Raw genomic sequence first — 24,782 nt, 5'->3', positions numbered from 1 at the left:
TTGAAATTAGAAAATAAAAAAAAAACAGTACTACTTGTCTCATTAACGATGTTGCGTCTTTATCTAATTATCCTTAGTGTAAAGGAATGCAATTAGTGGAAATGCATAGAAAATAATGCACGTTCATTACAAACTTCTGATTTGTTTTATTTCTATTACTGTATTGGTCAATATTTTATATTTGTAACATCAGGTTTTGAATCGATTCTTTTTTTTTTTTTTTGGAGAAAATATGTCAGATAATTAAATTAAGATAGAGGATGGTATGATTTGCTTGTGTGTTATTTTTGTGTGAGCATTTCCGTTCTTTATTTCCTGTTATGCCATAGTATCACGCAAGTACATCTGCCTTTGATAACAGAGAAATTGATTTAGATATGTTTCCGTTTATTGATATTGCCATAAATAAATAAGACCAAAATAGTGTTATTGGCAATAAAGACTTTTTATAGTTTATATTAAAATTACGTCATTGTAATAACAATGCATGCTCTTGTTTTTAATGATTATGTTTTCGCCATATATGTCGATGTTTATTGCTTATTGTTCCTTTGATATATTTGTGTGCTTTAAATGTGCCTTTCACATCTTTGTAATTTATGTTTTATTTACCAATGATAAGCATTGAGTCTTTAAAAACTCGGCTTCGAATTTGTCGTTATTGGTTATAAAACATTTGTCACATTCTTCACCAATAATCGTATATATACATCATATTTGTATATTCAAATGAAAAGTAAGTGTATATAATTAATGTTCATATCGAATTAGGTTTCTCTGGCAAAACCATTTCTTGAGTATATGAATAATTTATCAATTACAATCCGAAAGTAGTGATTGTCTTCAGAACATTTCTATTCATCTGTGTAAAATTTAACGTATTTTTTATTATTAAACGTAAAAATACACTTTCTATAAGACAAGGTTACATCGGAAAGAACGTTTCGTCATACGATTATTTGGAAGGTTAAGAGCTTAAATGTAAGATTAGCTGGATGCAATCATTAAAAACACTTTCAATATGTTTTGTTTTCTTGTGGACTCGTGCAACTGTTACTTTTATATTGCAAAGTGCTTATCGAAGCTGATAAGTATCTAACATACGGGTAACTATTTTCAAAATTTCAGCAAACACTTCAGACAAGCACAAAAACTTAATATGAATTTTTTTAAGCAGATGTATTATATGTAAGACAGTTTGTTGCTTTCTACGATATATCCCGAAAATTATTCCCTGGCAGAATATGAAAGTCTTTAAATTAGGGTTTGAAAGCATCTTCAAAAACATTTCACATAAAAACTGTTCTCGAATCATTGTAGCAATCTGACAAATATCTTACTGGATCTAAATGTATGCACTTTGCCAATGTCATGTGGTATTTGCGTTTACGTTTCCTCGTTATCTATTCAGGAATTTCATTAAAATTGCACCTAAACTATTGATTTGCTAAACATTTTTGTGAGGCGAAACATTCTTCTTCTACATGGATGAGAAATAAAGCATATTTAATCAAATTTGACAAAACATAAAATAGCTTGCAGCTTTACATATTTTGAAACTTTTAAGTAAGAAAACAAATATATCAAGATGACTTTTTAGATAAATATCCCACGCATTTCGTCTTAATAAATTTGTTTTGTAACCAACGGGACATATTTATTGTAAACTATTCCGTTAGTCGTTATTACACGAGCTGTGTTACTCAGATAAAGAGCTTTATCTACATTGATAACTATATGTAAAGCAATGTCTATCAACAAAATACCTTTAGGATTGCACACATATGGTTCTAAGAAGTTCCATTATATAAATAAAAGTTATATTTATCAAATTAAAACAGTTTTGTTATTGGAATATAATGAAAGATGTAATTGCAAAATATAAATGTGCAGATCAAATATGTATCGTTTTATGAAATCACAATGTTGTATCAAGATTTATAATACTTGAACATAGACTATCTTTTCATATCAAAAATAAATATTTTTACGGCTTGTAATTTATCCAATCAGTCTGTTATAGTACAGTCCCTGGGGACCTTTTGTGTGCAAAAAAAGGTCCATGGATAAATGTTATACCAATGTAAAGCTAAATGTTTGAAGTTTACAAAAATTTTGGGTAGACATGCCAAATCATGGTACGTTTTGAGAAATCCAAGATGGCCGCCAAGATGGCCGCCAAATTATTGAAAAATGGCTAATAAGCAATTTATATGATAAAATTAGTTCTTTTTTGTATTTATTTTGGTACAGGTGATGTTAAAACTTCACATCCTATTGGAACAATATGAAAATGGAGGCATTTCCATTATTTTTTTCATATTCTCTGAATTTCATAGATAAATTTGCTAAAAAATGCATGAAAAATTATCAAAATTGATATGGGGCTGACATTTTTTCCTACCAGCTAAGGCATAGCGGTTTAAATGAATATTTTTACTATATACTACAAAGACTTGAACAAGATCATACTAATATCACCCTTATTTTTTATTTTTATTGTAAAAGAATGTGGATTCTGATATTCTTAAAGTGGGTGGGGTAACGAAAACTAAGTCTCAGTATTTTGTTTACTGGTTTGTTATGATAATTAAAACTATGAATAGTCAACATGTATTGCACTTTGGCATGTACCTAGTTATAAATAATTAAGAAACTTAGACTGATATTTTGTTTATCAATATTCAACATGTTCTGTTGCCATGGCAACGGAGAAGTAAAATGAAAGACACACCTGAAACGTGTGACACTTTCAACTTTTAGCATGTTAAGCATGTTGTTAAGAATTACACAAACTTATAGATAAATAATCTGTGCACAATTCCATGGTAACAAATTGAAAAAAAAATGTAACATTAAAAGAAGTCACATTTATTTCTAGCAAATTATCAACACAGATAACAGCCAATATTTTGAAATTAAATGAATATATTTATTTCAAGAATTTGCATCATGCATTTGATTTTTTCAAACTGCTTATAATACATAGAAAAATGTCATGTCAAATGTGAATGTTGTTATGTTTGGAAAGGATAATTCATGGTGATAATAATAAATAAAAGGCAGTCTTAAGGTAGAAATGTACATAAACATTATCAAAGGGTAAACATTTAAGACTTTGCAGCTAAAACGAGAAATAAATAAGTCACTGTTTCAAATTCTAGGTCAACCTATATCAAATTTTAATGGCAATCGAATTTATAGTTGAGTTCAAACTTTTTGGTTGTAGCTTGTATTATGAAATTCTAACTTGCATTAGATAAAATTCTAGGTCAACTGATCTCAGTGTATAATTCTGCATCTGAAATTTTACAATCAAATTACAAAGAGATCACTAGAACAGATTAAGGTCAGCTGGCATGTCATATTGTATCTGTTATCCAAATATCTTTAGCTTCAAAAACAAGAAAGTAAGTCATGAGGTCTTAAATTCTAGGTCACCTTATACCAGTGGGGCCATGATTTGAACAATCAAAGAGGAACACAAGACAATTCTTCCAACCAAATGGTCTTGCATTGTCATTTGTGGTTTCTGACATAAAGAGTTTTTTATATAAAAATCGACATCTAGGCAGAGCCATTTTTATGCTCCCCGAAAAATTATGGGGGAGCATATAGTTGCTGGGCGTGTGTCCAAAACCTAGTCGGGGAGCATCACCTGGTTCAACCGGCTCTTGTTTTAATCCAGACTCATGATCATTGCTTGATGCCTACAAACTTAGCGCTTTACGGAGAGTGTCGGATGTGAAGTCCAGGCATCTCTTGTTCCACAGACAACAATTGATCTCGGACATTGAGTTTTACGGTCATTTGTCTGTCAAAAAGTTAGTACCGTAGCTTAGTTGAAATTGGTCATTACTCTTCTGGTTATTTATCCATGAAAGTCAGATAGTTTAACCAACCTTCAAGCTATCAACAAAGAAGTGTGGAAATTGGCGTTACTACACAAACCCGGCCCTTTCATGATTTGTAGAAACATGGTAAAAGTCTTCTAGAAATTGTTTCACATGCTCTAAACAATGGGGTTAAAGGGATGATTTTATAAAGGATTTCATATATAAGTTAGACTATGTAATCAATTGACCCTTGGGAAAGGTAATTATAATCAAACGGATCATGGCTTTACCAAACTTAGAAGTTGTGTATTATTACTATTATATGATTGATATCGTGACATAAATTGATATGGTCATAGAATGAATGCTTCACACTTAAATATCAAAGCATTTTATTTATGGAGAAGAAAGTTTTCAAAGCCTTTTCTTTATAACAAAAAGGAAAATGACTCCTTGGGTTATGTCAACTTTGATCAGATTGTCAAGATTTGAAAAATAAATTAAGTTTTTTTGACAATGCTTTTAACCAAAAATCTAAGATCTAAGATTTTGGAAAAAAATTAGATTTTTAAAAGTTTTCCAATGTGTCTTCATATGAAATAAGTTGACCTTAGGGGTGGGTTAAATTTTCATTTGAATAAATTTTGTACTGGTCTATACAAGGCTACAACAGAAATAATTAGCTATAGGCATCGGTTTGGGAGAAGTTATTTTTTTTAGCTTTTCCTATATGTAAATTGAAGTGACCCCTGGCATAGTTGAATTTGACCACAAGGTCGTGATTTAAGCAAATTAAATAGTATTATATACTAGGTCCTGCAGTTATGGAGAAGAATATTTTCATGTTTTCCTATATTTACACTGTGTAAAGAAAGTTTACTCCTGGGCTTTGCAAGAAACATGAATGTGTACTTTTGACCTTTTACCAACCAAGACCTTGATGTTGTGTCATGCATACCATAAGCACATAGTCTCACGATGGCGATTATTTTTGCCAAGTTATTTAAAATCTTCCATAAAGTCAAAAGTTATGGAGAACATATAACCTTGACCTTGGTTGCAGCGACCTGGATGTTGAGGTCTGTAGATTGTGTTGTGGTGGGGATCATTTGTGCTAAGTATTTTAAGTATTTTTAAAACCTTTGAATTGTCAATAAGTTATAGAGCGGACATGAAAAAAAAAGTTTTTACAGTGGACCGTTGAGTGTGACCCTGACCTTCAGGGTTGGGACTTGCTTATTGTGCTCTGCCAATGGTGGCATAATGTTGATCACTTCTGCCAGTTTATCTTAAAAACATTTCAGAGGTTTCAAAGTTAGAGACAGACGCGAAATGTAGACTTTCTAATATATAAACTGTAAGTGTGACCCTGACCTTTGGGGTAGCAATTCAATTATTGCGATCTGCACATCGTCTCATAATGTTGATCAATTGTGCCATGCTATTTAAACAAAATTTCATAGGTTGAAAAGTTATGGAGGGGACGCGAAATGTAGATTTTTATACATTTGACCTTTAAGTGTGACCTTGACCTTGGGGGTAGCAATTCAATTATTGCGATCTGTACATCGTCTCATAATGATGATCAATTGTGCCAAGCTATTTAAACAAAATTTCATAGGTTTAAAAGTTATGGAGGGGACACGAAATGTAGATTTTTATACATTTGACCTTGACATTTAGTGTAGCAACCCAATGTTTGCGTTCTGCACATGTTCTTATACTGGTTATCAATTGTGTCAAGATATTTTTTTTTTAATTTCAGCGGTTAAAATGTTGGAGCGGATACGAAATGTAGACTTTTTAACATTTGACCTTAAAGTGTGACCTTGACCTTTTGTGTAGCAACCCAATTATTGCGCACTGCACGTCTTGTTATAATGGTGATCCGTTGTGCCAAGTTATTTCAAAACTACAGCGTTAAAAAAGTTATGGAGCGGACACGAAATGTAGACTTTTTATTATTAAATGAAGACTTTTAACATTTGACCTTAAAGTGTGACCTTGACCTTGTGGGTAGCAACCCAATTATTGTGCTCTGCATATTGTCTCGTTATTGTGATCACTTGTGCCAAGTTATTTCAAAAAAATTTCAGGGGTTTAAACGTTATGGAGCGGACTTGAAAGTGTTACGAACAGACTGACAGACGGGGTCCATTCCTATAATCCCCTTTCCGCTACGCGGAAGGCGATTAACAATGTTGGTTTAGTCCCATCTGAAAAAGCCATACATATAAAAGCTCAAGATCTTTTTATTTATTTCTGGGAATTTTTGAAAACATTACGCATTGTCAGTTCTATTTTTAACTTCTGTGACTAAGATATACAATAATCCAATTTGTGCAAAAAACAACAACAAAACAAAATTTCTGTCAAATTTTAACAAATATTAGCCTATTTTCACGTCACATCAACACTTTGAAAGGCTTTGTGGCAATTTTCCTGCTTTACTGAGGAAGACTTTAATATGTTTCCCTCCGTGCATTATTTCATAATATTGACACCTTCTGGTCATCTTTTGAGGCAAATCAGAATTACAAAGTCTAAGTCTAAGTCAAAAATTATAAGAAAGTAAAATTTGGCTTATTCAAATAAAGAAAACATTAAAATTGTTTGTAAAATAAAGAAATCAAAGTCATATGTTCATCCTGATTCCAAATTCAAAAACCTCCTGCACTTGATCTTAATTTGGAACACACTAGTGTTCATGTGCATTACATGCTACCGGACAATTTGAGAAATGCTGTTTTTCCTCATCTCCAATTACATTGAAACTATGGTTTTAAGACTGCACTTTTATAATGACTTATTTAAAACAGGAGGTTATATGAATTTTGGATACGTTCAGCCGCGGGTTATTCCACATTATTTATTAATATTTATTGATGATGAGAAAATAACAAAACTGTAACAGTTGATATGATTACCAATCATATGAATGTCTTTGAGATTTTATTTGAATGCTTACCTGTATATCATTATAGCTTATTACTACGTGACGACAATTTACATACTTTTTTGTGTGAGTGGAACAAAATCGCTCCCAAAGTTTTACAAACACGTATTTTTCTTATAACTGGTAAAAAACGGTCGAAAACAAAATCAAAATCTATCATTACACCAAATTTATTAAGTGCCTTTCTGATATATATAACTTGTTTAAATGCGTTAAAATCAACAAATTTATATCACAGTTATAAACATTAAAAAAGAATACTCGACATTAAATGAAATTTCAACAATTATATACAAATCTAGATATGACTATGTAAAACTATTTGCATATAAACATACTCTTATTTTCAACGTGATTTATAATAATATTATGAAACAGACCGCCATCTTCTTAAATAGTCACATATTTCTAAAGAACGAAGTGAGACTGCAGTAAAAAAACTCATATTGTTTACATATCGGAATTACTTATATTGTATAATTAATTTGAGACTTTTAAGTTTAAGTTTTGTGTACATTCTTCTGTAGCTTGTTCTTAATGTATACTGGAGTTTGTCCCTTTCAATAGGTAAAACAATGGAGATTCTATACAACGTTTTAGGGATTCTGTTTTTCTCTATTTTATTATGTTTAAATGGAGGGGTTGTTTTTGGTAATAAGACAAGATGCCATTTGATGAACAGTCCGGAGTTTGTTGATGATCATTTAAGACATACTGACCGTATAACAAAGCATTAGATGGTCTGACCTGTAGGTCACAAAATAATTTATAAAGAATTTTGAGGCTGGAATATGGCCAGATATGATAAAACTGAAAGCCTCATATGTTTCCGGGTTTCTATCATTTTACCACTTTGTTGCCATGGCAACTGAACCAATTAATGTTGTCGATAGAATGAAAATCTACCTTTTAAAAAATTATAGACTTAAGAACATTTTAAAATGTAATCTTGTTGGTTATTCTTAGTCTTAATAATCGTTATATATCAGTTCACTAGAAATTGGGACTCAATTTGCGTGTACCCCACCCACTTTAGGAATGTCAGAATTCACATTCTTACACAATAAAAATAAAAAATAAGGGTGATATTAGTATGATCTTGTTCAAGTCTTTGTAGTATATAGTAAAAATATTCATTTAAACCGCTATGCCTTAGCTGGTAGGAAAAAATGTCAGCCCCATATCAATTTTTGATAATTTTTCATGCATTTTTTAGCAAATTTATCTATGAAATTCAGAGAATATGAAAAAAATAATGGAAATGCCTCCATTTTCATATTGTTCCAATAGGATGTGAAGTTTTAACATCACCTGTACCAAAATAAATACAAAAAAGAAACTAATTTTATCATATAAATTGCTTATTAGCCATTTTTTCAATAATTTGGCGGCCATCTTGGCGGCCATCTTGGATTTCTCAAAACGTACCATGATTTGACATGTCTACCCAAAATTTTTGTAAACTTCAAACATTTAGCTTTACATTGGTATAACATTTATCCATGGACCTTTTTTGCACACAAAAGGTCCCCAGGGACTGTACTAGTTACGCATCTTTAAAAATATAACACAAATCATGCAATGGTGCCGCAAAAATCATTTAATATATAAAGCTCTAAGAGATATGATATGACATATATATTATAACCTTATAAACGGTCATCTTACGAGTAGAGTTTCGAGATTGATATTTGTGTAAATGAGTTTCACAAATACTAAAATGCCAGTAAATTGCCTTTAAAAATGCATTATTGCTGGTGTTAACGTTTTCAATAAAATATATTGATATCCTGTTTGCATTTTAAGTGCATGATTCGATTTTATTACTACATGTTCTATTCAGATATGTATCGTTATTTTTAGATAATACATTTACACCAGCTTTTAATTTACAATGCCTTAAAATGTGATTGTGTCTTTATTTAAATCTGCAGAACATTTGCATTCTCTGCAACGGAAGAAATAAATATTCACCGTCAATTAGCTCTTGCACAAGCTTCCTCTATCAGGCGGTAAAATGAACAAATAAATTCCATTAAGTAACAGCGGCACGATACGGAATTTCACTATGGTAGCTAGAAAACAAATCAAAGTGCATTTCAATATTCTGAATTTTTATATTTTTGTTTTCTAAACAATTAACTGCTTAAAAATTTTTAAAAAAAACTTGTATAAAATCATCATACGTATATATTTGATTATAATTCATTTATCTCTGCATGATGCAAAATTTTCCATGTGAAAAATAAGTAAACTGTGGTGTAATATGCACGTTAAGGTTTCTTTTAAAGAGATTAAAGCTATATCAGTGATTTCATGCATTCATTGTTAAGGAAGTATACAAATGCTATCCCTTCATATATGTATTTTGGTAGTGTCTTTGTCAAAAGTACGATACTATACTTAATGTATAAAGTATTAACATATTATAAGATATTAATGATGGTAAATGTTTCTTGGTTGTACCCTATATGTTTAAGTGTAAGAATTGTCTTAGAGCATAAGGTCAAAGCAATAATCGTATTTCTATCTATGTTTTCTACAACGAGAATGTCAGATTTTATGATAGTTTGTAACATTGCAATAAAATAGAAGCATTCTTTCAGTAAAAGAACATACTTCGTGAAGACTACCGTGAAATATATCGCCTAGCAGATATTGTTATCTAAACTAGATCAGTAGTGGCATAAAAAGTGTTCCAAAAATTATTCTTATTCTCAAAGTTAACTATCAAAATAGATTATTACGACAAAACAGGGAAAAAGACGGAATCCCTAAAGAACGCTCAAAATGACAAAATTGAAAATGTTGCAGGCTCGGTTTGATTGTGCCTGTTTATCGACGGTACTGAACAGTCCACTTCCCCTAGCACCGCTTTAGAATTCAACATTTAGTTATGGTAATGGTGAAATTTGAATTAAGAAACATCCGCTGACTTGATAAATTATGGCGGTGATCCTGAAAGTTGTCTAGTTACTATAATAACAGTTTATTAATCACAGAAATAATTCAAAAGTGTATGCAAGTTTTTTTTTAAAGTTATAGTAAATTTAATGCTATTTCAGTTGCCAGAAAGGAAAACATTTTCCAGAAAATAAATCAAATAATTTCATTCACCAGTGTAAAGTTATAGAAACATTTTTGAGAACTTCTTTTTAAAGAAATTCACTGATTTTGAACGTTGCTTAAAAGCGTAATGACGTGTTTTAAACGACTCAAAATAGTAACATTGTAATTATTTAACATTAAACGTTCATGAATACGTTTCCTGTCTCAGAAGAAAACACTTAACTTTGTCTACATTTTTCTTTATCATCTTTTTCAAATTGACAGGGTTAAAGTCTGCCCCTTAGTACGACGTAATTGTGTGAATCAATTGATTATTTGCGTTAGTTTGCAGTGGATTTTTACAAACAAATCTTCATATATTTTACACTTAACATTGAAAAGAAGCCAGCCGAATAACTAATTTAATGTCTTAGCCATTCTATCCATTGTTGTACACTGTTTACCAATAGCTGACATATTTGAGAAGCTAAACAGCGGCCTATTAAATTATTCATGTGAACGTTTATATCTATGAAAAGATTATATTTGAAGTAAATATGTGCTCAAAAAATTTAATTGAAAACGTTCAACAAAATAAGCACTTTAAAATTGTTTAAATATAAAGGTGTATTTAATCTGTAAACAAGTTGTTACAAAGCGCACTCAAACCTTGCGGCTTTATTGAAATAAAACATTTTAATGCAATTAACAAACGGAAGGAAAATTGTATGTTAACTTAATAACACTTCTGTGATGATTTGATAAGCGTTGTTTTTTTTTCGTTGGAAGATGATCAAATATTTCGGCATACATTTTTGTATGCGCTGATATTTTTCTCAGATTTTAATCATTTATACCTGACTTTATTTTACCTTTGTGAATTGTCAGTGACGCTTGAGATATTAAAGATATAACTTCTAGAGTGTTAGAGTTTAGATGTTTTATTTGGGTAATTGCCAGAATTACATCTATGAGGATGTTAAACGTTTGTTTGATTGACAACAATTCCTGTTACTTTTCAATTTATTGAATGTACGGAAAGTTTTGAAAGAAGCAATTTATTGTTCCGTCAATACTAAGCGGTATGTATCAAATTTTAGATATTGTAAACAAATTAGTGAATAGACAAACAGGACGATATTTCAATTGTAATTGATTTTGCATGAAACTGTAGGTGCCTTATTTTGGAGAATCACTTATACATAACTTTCATTATGATGGAATTAAAAAGAAGGTTTTTACTTTTTAATCTTAATCTGTACGATGTACTAAATCGGAGGAAGGTATCATATCTGAATAAATTGATAGTTTAGCATTCAACATTTCCGTAAATAATTTGAGTGTGCGCAACAACAATAATTATAGTCACTATGTAGCATTTTTTAAATAAGACTATTCATACAATCGATCAAGGTTTTGTTCTATTTCTTAAACCTATATATCTGAAAATTCTTGTCGCAACACCAGAATAATAGAACGTACTTAATTAATTGAGAGAATGTCATAAATATGTAGGGAAATAAAATGAATCTGTTTAAATGGCAATCAAAGTTTGAATAAAGAATCCAATTTTTATATTTATAAACGGAAATGGTCTTATCTGTTTTATAACTGGTAGTACAACTGCCTTAAGAATTCATCTGTATATCTCTCCTCAATCAGAAAGTGTAATATGTAAGAATATTAATTACAGTTTACTTAGAAAGAAATATTACGCCAAAGCAGTTTTGTCACAATAAATTGTAACATATCAACGGCACAATATATTTAAAATTCTATCAACGTTTCCAGATCCTTAAAGCGATGATTAGAAATGTTATTGTTGATTTTAAGTGATAATCTTAATATCATAAACATAGAAATTAAATAGGTATTTAAGGGAGCTCCACTGACATAAAACAGCGATTCCTGGTCTAAGTTGAGTGAAAAGCGTTATAACGCTTTGAATGTTTAGGACATGTTGCACAATATAAATGTTGATTCTGCAAAAACGGGTTGATAAAATGATCTGAAAATTTGCAAACAAGAAATTGGCCCAGATCATGTATCAAATGTGGAATGTTATACAGTTTAGAAAAAAATGTTTGAGTGAAGACATTTTTCGCCTTTACTTATAGTTAAAGCATTCAGTAACTACGATGTTTATGTTAACTGTTACAGTGACATGATTTTGATTTACAATGGTCCAGGAAGAATGTTTCATTAAACATTATTCATGTTGTATTAAGGCATGAATTATGAATGATTATTTCTTACATTTGGTGTAAATTTGGATGGAGGAATGTTATACAGTTTAGAAAAAAATGTTTGAGTGAAGACATTTTTCGCCTTTACTTATAGTTAAAGCATTCAGTAACTACGAGTAAAACCTTTAAATCTGTGATTGTATTTTCTTGGTAAGCCACTTATATCGACATTTTAAGGCAAAGGGAATAAAAAAAGTAGTGTTAACTGTTTGCTTGATTCTAATTGATGACAGTGACATACACACTAAATTTCCTCAGAAATTAAATCGATTTTTTATATAAATTTACTGGAAAATATGAACAGCATGAAAAGCAAGTACTACAGAAAATGCGTAATTGTCAACTAAATTATACTTCCTCTCTGATTAACTAAGCATCTTAGATGATTGATATTCAAAGAGAAAATAAATGTTTCATGTAAATTAAATAACATTAGTACGAGCTATCGTTTCTTTTCATCGTTTCGAATTTTCAGCAATGCAACGTGATTCATCATTATTTGATAGCATAAAATTGAGTTTTAATAATTACCCTACGCTGGAGTGCATGAAAAGCAAATTGAACGTCATGCATTTTATTATTTTTTGATTTCAATTTTATAAATATTTGCCTTTGTAATTCTTTGCATGCTATAGCTGACCGAGAAAAGAATCAAAATTATCTGTTTATTATTGTTTTGTACTATTCCTTGTATGGCACCATTTGAATTTACATCACGTTCCAATGTTTGATGATGAATTATTTATTGCTTTTACGTCACTTTATATTTTCTCAAACGGAAATGAGTAACATATTATTACCATCAACTTCCTGCATTTTATCAAGTTTGTAAAGAATGAATGCACAACATACATTTCATGTAATCTTTACTAGACATGTGGGGTTTTCAGCTGAAATGTGTTTTAACGGCCCCTGCAAAAACAACAGACAGTAAAGTTTTCGAGATTTTTTATCGAATATGTTATTATAATAATTCCATTTCATTTTAAAATCTATAAGATCATTTATTGCATTTGATTACAATTTTATTTTGTTATATACAAACATTTTCAACTGTAGATGAATAGCTAAGATTCGGAAGAATCATTAAAAACCAATAAACACCTTTCTAGTCTAGATGAATTACAACATATTTGAAGAACTTCCGAAGGCATTCCACGTGTATCACCTTGTTGCCGATGAAACAAAAATGAAACAGTTCATTACATTCTATATAATAATGCATGATTAATGGCGGTACAGGCACATAATAAAAAAAATCAAAATGATATTTCACGAGTTTTTTTTTTCATGCAATTTTAGAAAATGCGGCGACCTTTTTATATGATAAAGCAGAAAAGACTAGAACACCAAATCAAGTTCTAAAAAGAATATACATTGTATATCAGAGTAGATAGTGATGAAAATCGATACTGCCTATGTGTATAACAATATTCATGTATTATATAATTAAAAGAAACGGATTAATGTTTTTTTTCTTTATAAACTTCGTAAAAAGTGAGTTCGTTTCTACTATTCATTTTAAAGCTACGTAAATAACATATTTCTTTTAAATTATACGTTTCTTATGAAATAGTTAAATATCTTCTAGCAAATAATAATTTGACGATATTCCCTTGTTCAGAATATCAATTTAGAGAATATGATAATTATTATTCATACGTGTTTAACATTAAATATTTTATCTGAAACAAATATAAATAGATTTCCATATCATGAAATTTTATGCATGTTACCATGAAAATACTCGTCAATCTTAGGAAATGATTTTGTTCCTGGGTCATTCGCTCTTAAAGAAAGATACACACATTAATTCTTTCATATAGTTATTCATTTAAAAATCAAACAATCTATTTTGTGCAGCAGATAATATAGCTTTATATACTTTAAAGTGACATCATGTCCACCCAAGGAAATATTGTGATTGAACAGGTGAAAGTTATTTTACTCGTATATTGTTTCATAATTTCTTTCAATCGTATAGTTAAATTCGCATGAATAAAAGATAGCTCATTGTCAAGGGAAAATCTGTAAATATCCACCGGAATTTACCTGTAACGTTCAATTTATAAAAAGAGTTGTACATTCTTTTTATATTTAAGTCAGATTAACATTTTATCCTGAACCAATATCACCAGTCAATCTTTTGAAGTATCTTGTCTTGACAAGGAAAATATGGGAATACTGCCACAGTAAAAAGAAACAGCCAAAATTCCATCGGTTAACATAGTCTGAGTTACATACTCGCTTATGTTTTTCAATTTTAATTAAATTACACCTTGCATATTATTTATAACAAAACCTTAACAATATAACTGTTCACCGACTGTTAATTGATTCGGATCTCTATAGAATATGTTTGTCAAGTTAACGATTAGTCGTTACCTCGACCTCTTACACACATCTATGAAATTAAATGGTTATTGAAAGTGTCATACGAAAGTAAAATACATGTTTAAGGTTTTGTTAACAATAACAGTTCAACAAATATTTACAATTTAATTACAATGGGAGTATTTACGTTGCACGAAGGTTAATATAAAGTGCAAATATAACCTTTAACCTTGTACAAAAACTATTTTAATGCAATAAACGAAAGGGAGGGAAAACGTTTGAATTTAATATGTACCAAAGAATATTTCACATATTACAAAAAGTTTTTATACCTATAGAAATTTATCAGATATTACTTTTCTGCACAGTCAGTTTGGGAAGATTTTAAATTATTTAAAACTGACTTAATATTTCTTTTATACGAGGTCAATTCAACTAAGTTTGTGGTATCAAATGTAATCTAATTGAATGAAAAGTTCTATATATATATGCTTAAATTGGCTTGGTAACAGCGGGACTACTTTGCTTGATTGCCAAAATCACCTGTTGGTTTTTAAACTTCGGAATATCGAGGGAATTACCTCTTGTAACCATCAAAATTGAATACCGAGTGGAAAATATCAGATTTCAAAATTATAAAAATTATCAAATAATAAAACAGCAGGTAGTCAACTCAAGGTAAATATCGTTATATATTTATTTGTACGAAATATAACAAAAACTATTCCAAATATAATTTTAGATAGAGGTTGAAGTAACACAAATATCGTGAAATTTAAACTAGGTTAAGCCATAAAGGCGAGAAAACTAGGCACAAAGTAAAAAAAAAATGCTTTTGAAGCCGACAAGTATTATAAGTATGTTCATAATTGTCATTCATCTATATTTCGTTTTATTGCTGATAAGTTGATATGAGGAATTTCTAGATAATCAAACTGCAATCAATGTACGACAAAGCTTCAGCATAACAAGATATAAGTTCAATGATCTGCTTGTATGAATTACGTTAAGCAAATTAAAATGTAACGGATGGTGAAACCAAAGTTATACCATAAAGCAATACATATTGCTGAATTGTATGATATACAAAGATTTACCTTAACACTAAACTGTTCATTGATTAATACGATACGCTATATGCTCATTTTGTTATCCTAAGAGATAGCAAAATGACCTTCATATGAAAAAGTGTGTGTAATGGTTTAGAATATTGAATACCAACACATCTAGCATTTATTAAGGCTAGTTTAGAAAACAGTTTTCTTAATTTGTAATAGTGTATTATTTGATTAAAAAAATATCCACATAAATACTGGGATAAATTATATAGATTTGTATTAACTAATATCTTTCAAGTACAATTTGGAGTATTTGAGGAATTCGTTATTAATTAAACATTATCTAAAAAAGACGATACATGGACATTTTTTAAAAATTTAATATTTGATTTCTCACGATAAAAGAAAATTCTTTAAGAATTTTAATCATTTATATTGTGTCGATGTTGTGTAACACAAAATATTATATTATATCATTTCTTTGTTTGTTTGTCTTTTATTTAACTTGTTATATCATGATGTATCATGCATTTGCGACAATGATATTTTTAAAAAAATCTAAAATTTGTTTAGGGGATAAATAACTTGTAAAGATCTCTTTAAAACAAATTGAATTGCAGTTGCATTTATTTCAAACAATGAACAAATGTGATATAAAACAATAATTTTTATACAGTACTTGAAACTCACTTAAAGATAATTCATCAAATTCTAACTATAATCTTATGCTTGCTGAAGATAAATATTTCAGCGCGCAGATTTTCGCAAATAAATTGAACAAATTTTCAAGTCATTGAAAATTGATTATTGTTTACGGCTTTTGTTATGTTTCACGAAAACGAAACAGACAGTAGTTTTAAGTGTTGCATTTGATTAAGTATCAGCAACACTGAGGATGCAGAAAACATAGGAAAATAGAAGCTGTCTATTTTGGTTTTATTTTCATACATGTATATACATTATGCATTCACAAATGGAAAAAACCTAACCAAAATGAAAGTAGAATAGAAATGCTGAATAAACCTTATCAGAGAAGCATTATGTCGTTTTAAAACTGCGGTTGATGATATGTAAAATGTATTTCCACTGTTTTAACAACGTCTTATTTGCAAATGACTTTACATTGTATATATACTTTAAACACCTTTTTCTAAAGAAAATATTATGGAATGTGTTGAGAAACAGACGGCAAGTGTTAATTTCATTGTTCCTTTATGACACTGATTACAGTGTACCAGACCAAAGAAACAGATATTTCACAACAGATTCTGATATAAATTGGTTGAATTACCAAATGAAAATGAGCCGCGTCATGACAAAACCAACACAATGGGTTTGCGACCAGCATGGATCCAGACTAGTCTGATCAGGATCAATGCTGTTCGCTTACAAACCATATTACAAGTAGAGAAACTGATAGCGAGCAGCATGGATCCTGATCAGACTGCGCATCCGCAGGCTGGTCTGGATTCATGCTGGTCGCAAACGCATTACGTTGGTTTTGTCGTGACGCGGCACAAATATTTGAGTAGATCAAATGTGCGTATTACATAAGTATGTCTGAGGTTGTGCGTGCGCAATCTCTTTTCGTCTTTTTTCATTCTCTGCTAAGACACATGTAACGAGAAAACATAGTTTTTATGTATGCAAAATTAAATTACTTTAGTTACTTAATATTGACATGTTTTGATTGGTACGTCCATTCTAATGAAACAAAAACCACGCAGTGTTGTATTCACGTGATTTCCCTATTGAGAAATTTTCAGTAGTCACTTAAATTAAATTGATTTGGTAGACTAATTATAGCGTCAGTGTTTTCACTTTATTCTGGTGTCAATGTAATACATAATGCGCGTTCTTTTTATTCTGGTGTCAATGTAATACATAATGCGTGTTCTTCTTAAAATACCGATCATATTCACTAGTATTCAGTAGCTACACTTTTCTTGAATGCACTACATGAATTTATCGTTTTACACGTAAAGATTATGGGTTATTTTCATTCTATTTATTATTTGGTGAATTATTACACATGTATTTTGTTTCGTTTTCCCAAGAAAGTTGTTTTCGTTTCCACTACATCTTTTTTTCCCATTTTCGTTATATACATGTTTATGGTTTACAGTAAGAATATGTTTAATAATATCAAATTTCTTTCAATTCTGTTGATGCAAAACTGTACATATTAATTTTAATCCGTATATAAACAATTAATTGGCACATGAATGTTATTGAAGTGAAATTTGCACAATTTGCTAAGTTAACTTATACACCATTTATTTATATATTGTGTAGATACTTATAGTTAAAAGCATCTTTTTTTCGTAGACATGACGGTTTGAACCTTAGTGTACTTTGAACGCATCTTACAAACGTTCACAAGTTCTTGAACTACGTCAAAGGTAACTAACGTGAAATAGATTCTATTTATCTTTTATGACGGAAAGATTGTTAAACTAATGGATAACGTTGCAGGAGAGGTTTAATTGTTTGTACAAGCCGAACAAGAAGATATACTTCCGTTTAAGAACCTGCATTCTCCCATAATTTTATTTACATTTGAAACTGTTCCCAGAGTTCTAGCGTGATCTAAAGAAATGATTTGTTTGATTTAAATGGTGTTTAAATACAAAATCAAGTTTTATAAGCATTTATGCTTTACACAATTGTCAGTCGGATTCTCTGTAAAAGAATTCAATTTGTGCTTAACCGCCTAATCTTTTGTTCTCATTTACTAAAATTGTTTAAATTTAAAAAGAAAGTAGTTATTAAGTGTTTTCGGGCTCAAAATGTTTTGAAAGGTTCGTTGTCATCAGCGTTGATTCATTGATATTTTATTGTTACAGCTGTATAATTTAAAGATCGTTGAAAGATATGACTGAAAAGTTGACATAACAGGATTATTGACACTGTTTTACATGAAAATTCTGAACACTGTAATTACGTATTTACGACTGGAAATATTTACTGTTGCACATTTAAAAGTATTGTCATGTGAAAACTTATTTGGAAAATGAATATGATGATATGAAGCAAAAGTGTGCTCCCATAACGATGAATATATAGAGCGCTACAATTTTTTTTAAGTGTGTGTACACCGTCTAAGCTGATATATTTTGAATTTTCCAAGCCTTGTTTAGCCAATTTTAACAGTAATACTGTTTTAATCCGAGACAAAATTATCAGCTATTTGATTATTTTTCTACCCCTATTTGACTTAACTGTAAATAACCAAGTTACCCCGCCCCGCACATTAGAACACTCAAGTTTAAATTTTTTATATTTACGCTTCTAATCCTCTCAAGTTATTATGTTAGAGATAAATTTAAAAGGTATTATTTTCTTAACAAAAAGCACATACAAATGTACATTTTGTACCACCTGTAAAAAGTAAAAAAAAGTCTATGAAAATATTTCGTCATGTATTCTAAACGCGGAGAGTGTCAGATTTTATGATAGTTTTGTAACATTGCCATAGATTACAATTATCACAAAGGCAATATATCACGTGAAGACTAGCGTGAGTTATAATGTTTTCGAGATACTGTTATCTTAAATCTTTATCATTTTTTCACATACCGTTGATTAACTCATTCATATTCTTGTTGTTTTTACGATACAAGTGGTGTATTTTATAAATTTCAACCAATGTTATACTAAAGATACGTAACATTACACAACATTAAATAATGTGTAATTACGGGAACAGATTAAATTAATTAAGGTTAAAAGTAAAAAAATGACATGCATGATTTTGGTACGAAACATGAATTTTACGAGGCAATTTTCAAGAAGAATAACAGTTAAAACAAATCAACGCATTTCATTTTTTGTTTAATAATTTATAAAGATTTAAGAGGAATAAACAGTAATGCCGTCGGATTAAGATTATACGATACAATTGTCTTATTATCATAAATAATGAAAGATGTTTTAAAAACTAATCACAAATACCGTATGTTTTTATCAAATAATGGGTGAAAGAATATGCAGTAAAAGAATACGCCTACTACTATTTTTATTGTCCAACAGAGAATACATATTTTGATAAAAATGACCGTTACAATTCTTTAATCTTTTATATACACCACATTTTTATGATCATTTATGTAATGAAAATATTTCATTTATATGAGAAAACAATGTGTTAAGATATATCCACAATAACATATTAAGGGTAATCACCTTTAAACATTTGAATACAAAGTCGCGTTTATTTTGCAAACAAGTTAATATAACAGCGCACGTAAAGCTTTTGAATTTTATTGAATCAAAATATTTAAAGTAATTTACATAAAGGTGGAAAACTAAATATGTCTAATGTATACATACAACACTTCAGATCTAGCTTCTTATATTTTGTTGATCTGGATCAAGTCCTTCATCGTACTGTTTGATACTTAAGGAGATTCAAATCATTTAAACAATCCAGCAAAAACTGTTACACACCTAAAAACTGGCGTCAAGTGCTTTGTTGCTGTAAAACAATTCTATTCTGCATCTCAACCTTTTTGTTTGATCATTGTTTAAAATTCTATCAAATCTGAAGAAGAACTCGTTCTATATATATATATATGTATCTATTTTGTTTATTTGTCAATTTCATTTATTGGGCGAGAGTACCGAGAAAAATATATTGGTTGCATTTTCATGATTACAATTATGAACAGGGATTATAAAAAAGTATATTATTTTCACGTTCTATTTACTTCGATTTGTTTTTAGGATCACCTCATTTTTTGTTACAAACATTTTTCAATGCTGTTTGAATTATCAGCTGTTTTTTCTAACTTAACGAAAGTTTTATTGTTAATGTTGTTTGTTTTATTAATCAGGTATATAATTGCGTATTTATCTTGGTTAAGCTGGATGGTTGCCACCATACTTTTGATTGACGAATAAACCTGTTGCATATCAATAAATGCAATGTTAATGTTTTATAAACAAACGGTAAATTGTATTGTTTATATGAAATTGCAAATGTGTTCATATATTTTCATTGCATTTTAAAAAAAATAAATCTGCATGAAAATACACGTTGCGCACAAGGAAAGGAAAACTTGATTAATACATACCCCGTTGTAACCAAATGTGATCAGATGTTGCCAATTATAGAGCCAGGCCAGCGTACACATACCGGTTATATACAGTTTATATAATTTATTGTGTTTGTATGTCATATTGTGCATTTTGAAATTCTTTAAAAATTGTATGCTTTGTTTAAAGTGTTAAGTGAATTTAAGAACAAGAATGACAATCCTAAAATGTTTTAATAAAAGTATGTTATATAGATACATTCGTTACTAGAAAACTGGCACGTGAAAATGTTTTTCCTGAAATTCTTCTGTTATTTTTACTTTGGATGATTATAATTTCCAAAATTAATATTTTCAATTACGGTTTGACATTGTACATATAAACGTTTAAAGACTAATCTATTCTTCATATAAAACTTAATATTATGTACGTATGATATTACCTACCGGCTAATGATAGCTACTGTGTATGTATATTGCAATTTTCCGAAATAAACGAGATTGTCTGCAATAATTTTTTCTGGCAATAAAACGTAACCGTTGGTCTGACAATAAAAGTGTATTTTGAGACGCAATCAAAGTTCGCACCAAGAATCCAATCTATAAAACAGTGCGTGCACACATATATTCTTCATTTCTTATTGTCTGATTGACTGCGATATCACGTATTTAGATCTTTGTTATCACATAAAATATTCTTAATTAATTAATGGCTTGGTAATTAAATCACCTTTGATATTGCAGAAGAAATGAAAGTTTTTTCACATAAGAAAGGTGTGTTTATTTATTGAAAATTGTTCCAGACATCTATAGCTTTGATGTATGGCATTTGTCGACAGATGGTTTTGGAAATTGCTTTCGTTGTGTAACATAATAAAAGTTTTATCTATTTGGAGATAAAATAGTTGGTATTTGAGTAACTATAATGATGAAAACTTTATTGTTTCGATAGGCAATAAACATCTGTTAAATATAGGAAGAGTGGTACACCGTAAGCGATCTTTGAATAATTTACACAAATTCTCAAATACCATACACTCAGACATTTACTGAATAATTTGTCCATGAACGGATAAAGTCAGTTTTAAAAGTTTCATTTAAATAAATTACAGTATAATGATAATATATCCATATTCCGCAAAGCAACAACAATAACAACAACAACAACAACAACAGAAAAACTACAACAATAAAACACATTTTGTTTTATATTTAATATTTACAACGGGAAGTGAATATGTATTTTTTCCTCTTTCTGGAATAACTTCTGTAACAATGAATAACGACTAGTCTAGCGGAAATACTTTGAAAAATTTCAAATAATTTCTTATTCACCAGTTTTGTTTTTAATTCAAAATAATTTCAGATATTTATAACGTTAACAATAAAACACACACAAAAAGGCAAACTCAATGAATTCAAATCACCATGTAAAATCAACGTTTTCGTCATATCATAAAAAATCGATGAAAAAATAGGCATTTGTTGACTTGTTTGATTTTTCTGTTAACTCGAGAATAGACCGTTACATTTTCACAACAATATGAAATTAAGATATATTTCAGTATACTAAAGAAACTGACTTGTGTTACTAAGCCTAGTAAAATCAACATTTTTGTTGTGTAACAAAGTGTTGTCCTTGTAGCTTATCAAATAATGACACCGTGTTCATCAAACATTACTTCCAATGGATAAAGAAAATTTTGAAAAAAATTGCTTTCACTTGATTTCACAGAGACTCTATAAGCTACTTACCAAAACTTGATTTATTGCGGTATATAGTGACAATTAACACATCATTTATAACACTTTCATGTGATATAACTGCTTTCATTATTTAAATATCGTTTTGTATTGAAGTGTTTGAGTAGTGAAACTCTATAACTGAGTCAATGCTTTGTAGTAGTTATTTAAAATCTTTACTGAAAGCGTGTCAAATTTTGAATAAATGTTTTCGAAGTTAAATATTTGTTCAAACCGTTATAGTCTAGTTACTGTGTATAAGTACTTTAAGTATCGATGAGATCAAAATAAATAATTTACTGTGACAAGCAAAAACCGTCCTGGCTATCTTCATTGTGATTTTGAACTTTTATTATTCATCTATTGCCATGATAGGATCATGTGTTATAGCACATGAGTCTGGTAGGTGATGGAATATTTGTGACAGTAGTTATATAATGTAGAGTTATCATATCTGTTAGTTTTATAGTTAATTGACAATTGTTTAATTGACAATGAGTGTCTTATTTAGAGGAATATTATTGAATGATTAAACATTTATCGGAAAGGTTGTTTGATAGTGCAGCTTCCTTACAGTTAAATGTTTTAAAACGTTGATGAAAAAAACCGTAGTTGACTTTTCATCATATTTGCACTGTTTATGTTTAACACTATATTCTTATTATATTTATTCATAAAATTCGGTACCTATTCGGACCGATAACTATAATTCAAATAAAACTAATCAGTTCAATCGAAAATATGTAAGATTTACAGCCGGGCTTTGTTTTCTATTATTATTTGAAATGATAGTTATATATCAATCGGTTACAAATAATTATATTGTCTATAAATAACAGTTGCTTTATCATCAAATGATACGATTTAGCAGCGGCTTTTTTTCTAGATATCACCTGATAAATTATAAAGTGATTCATTAAATTAGTTTATGTTGTGTACCGAAGACTTATGTGCACTTGTAATTCCGTATATTAAATGAGATAAATTTATACTTCTGCTGTTCTTAGATTTCCTAATTGCCCTCAGGTAAACTCGTTATTTTCAGACAAATATTTGAAAGAAATGGCAGTAACGGCTTATCATACTTGCACTAAACACACGTTTATTATCATTTCAAAGTAATCTATTTGCATAGATTTTATAAATGGTTTAATATTTATTCAAATTCAAACTTCATGTATCAAAAAACACTAGTAGCGATTTATCAGAAATCGATATGATACGTGATAAAACCATTTGTTTTGATATCGTTACAAATTGTATGTTTCAGATAATATTCGGATGGAGTTTGTAAAAGGGACGATGCTGCTTTAAAGCTGCACTGACAGAAAGCTGAATTGCAGTTTTGTCCACATATCACCTGCCCTTGCGAGTTAACAATGACAAATTGTGTCTGGAGTAACAAAAATGAGTGAAGTGCCTCCTCGAGGGATATTCTTCTTAAGTTCCTGGTAATTCTATGACTTATGTTAGCAATCAGGGATAATTTCCAAAAGTCTATATTGCATATGTAAAGTCGTGGGCGAATTTATCAGCGTTTTTTTCTTTTCATATGGAAATAGTGTACTGGATTTAAGTGTTTAATCGACACGTTCGTGTTAACGTAATTGTATCAAAATAATTTTATGGAAAATTAAGCAACACCAATAGATAATTACACATAGCAACAAAGAAGTGAATATTGATAATGATTACTGTGAGAAGATCAGATATACATTTAACACGCCGTGTAAAGATCAAGCATGAGGATTATCAAGACTTCGAATGAAACGACAATAATACCAGACAGTTTGTCCGTGTACATTATCCCTAGACTCATCATTTCACTTTATCTTATCACCATCGGATACAAAACTGGTAAGTTGTTACATTCTTATTTCATAATTACTATATGACCTTTTATAAAATTATACAATGTTTATTAATTATTTTTGTTTGACTTACTAAGACAATACAACACAAATATTTAGAATCCTATTAGAAAAATAATATTCATATTACCAGATATTTTGCTTATGGCCTAATGATAGATATTATTATTTATGTCTTCAAATTATCCACAATATTCATTTGCTCGGCATATGTTCGTTTATGAATCTTAATTATTTAATCAAAAAGCAAAGAAGAAATCCAAAACAAGATAATAATGAATGCTTGCTTCACTGCCGTCGTGATTACGTCATAGCAACATTAATTGCACCCAGTCGTAAGTTGTTGCAAAACAACTAGACTACAGTTCGTAACATAAATAAACTAAACAACTGTTTTTACTCTCTCTAATATATCACGTCATTTATATAGGGTTAACGCACGTTTTTCCGTGTTATAACGTCTGCAGAGTCCCGAGGAACGGTTGGTGCCCGAGCCCGGTAGGGCGAGGGCTCTAACAGTTCCGAGGGACTCTGCAGACTTTATAACACGAAATAAACGTGCGTTGACGCTATTATAGCATAAAATTTTCAAACAGATTCGTGATGTATAGTTTATACAAAACACAATTACATTAAATTCTTGTGCTTGGACGG

At 29.8% G+C, this 24,782-nt stretch overlaps 1 protein-coding gene across 6 annotated transcripts in view; it reads left to right on the top strand.

The window, feature by feature from the left end:
* The window catches only part of LOC132758132 (lachesin-like), an 83,878-nt gene that overhangs the window by 26,676 nt on the left and 32,420 nt on the right, over positions 1-24,782 (top strand). For 3 of the 6 annotated variants that reach the window (XM_060749659.1, XM_060749677.1, XM_060749669.1), the window contains exon 2: positions 23,528-24,114. In XM_060749659.1, coding sequence (XP_060605642.1) covers positions 24,000-24,114 — 115 coding nt within the window. In that variant the 5' untranslated portion in view covers positions 23,528-23,999. Of the gene's footprint in view, positions 1-10,665; positions 10,923-14,950; positions 15,099-22,636; positions 22,660-23,527; positions 24,115-24,782 lie in introns of those variants that run through there. The other 3 variants (XM_060749649.1, XM_060749685.1, XM_060749692.1) reach the window with 3 other exon arrangements.

The sequence above is a fragment of the Ruditapes philippinarum genome, unplaced genomic scaffold, assembly GCF_026571515.1.
Source record: "Ruditapes philippinarum isolate M1 unplaced genomic scaffold, ASM2657151v2 ctg416_1_1_1_1, whole genome shotgun sequence".
Classification (NCBI taxonomy): Eukaryota; Metazoa; Mollusca; class Bivalvia; order Venerida; family Veneridae; genus Ruditapes; species Ruditapes philippinarum.
This window is presented reverse-complemented; position numbering and strand designations above follow the sequence as displayed.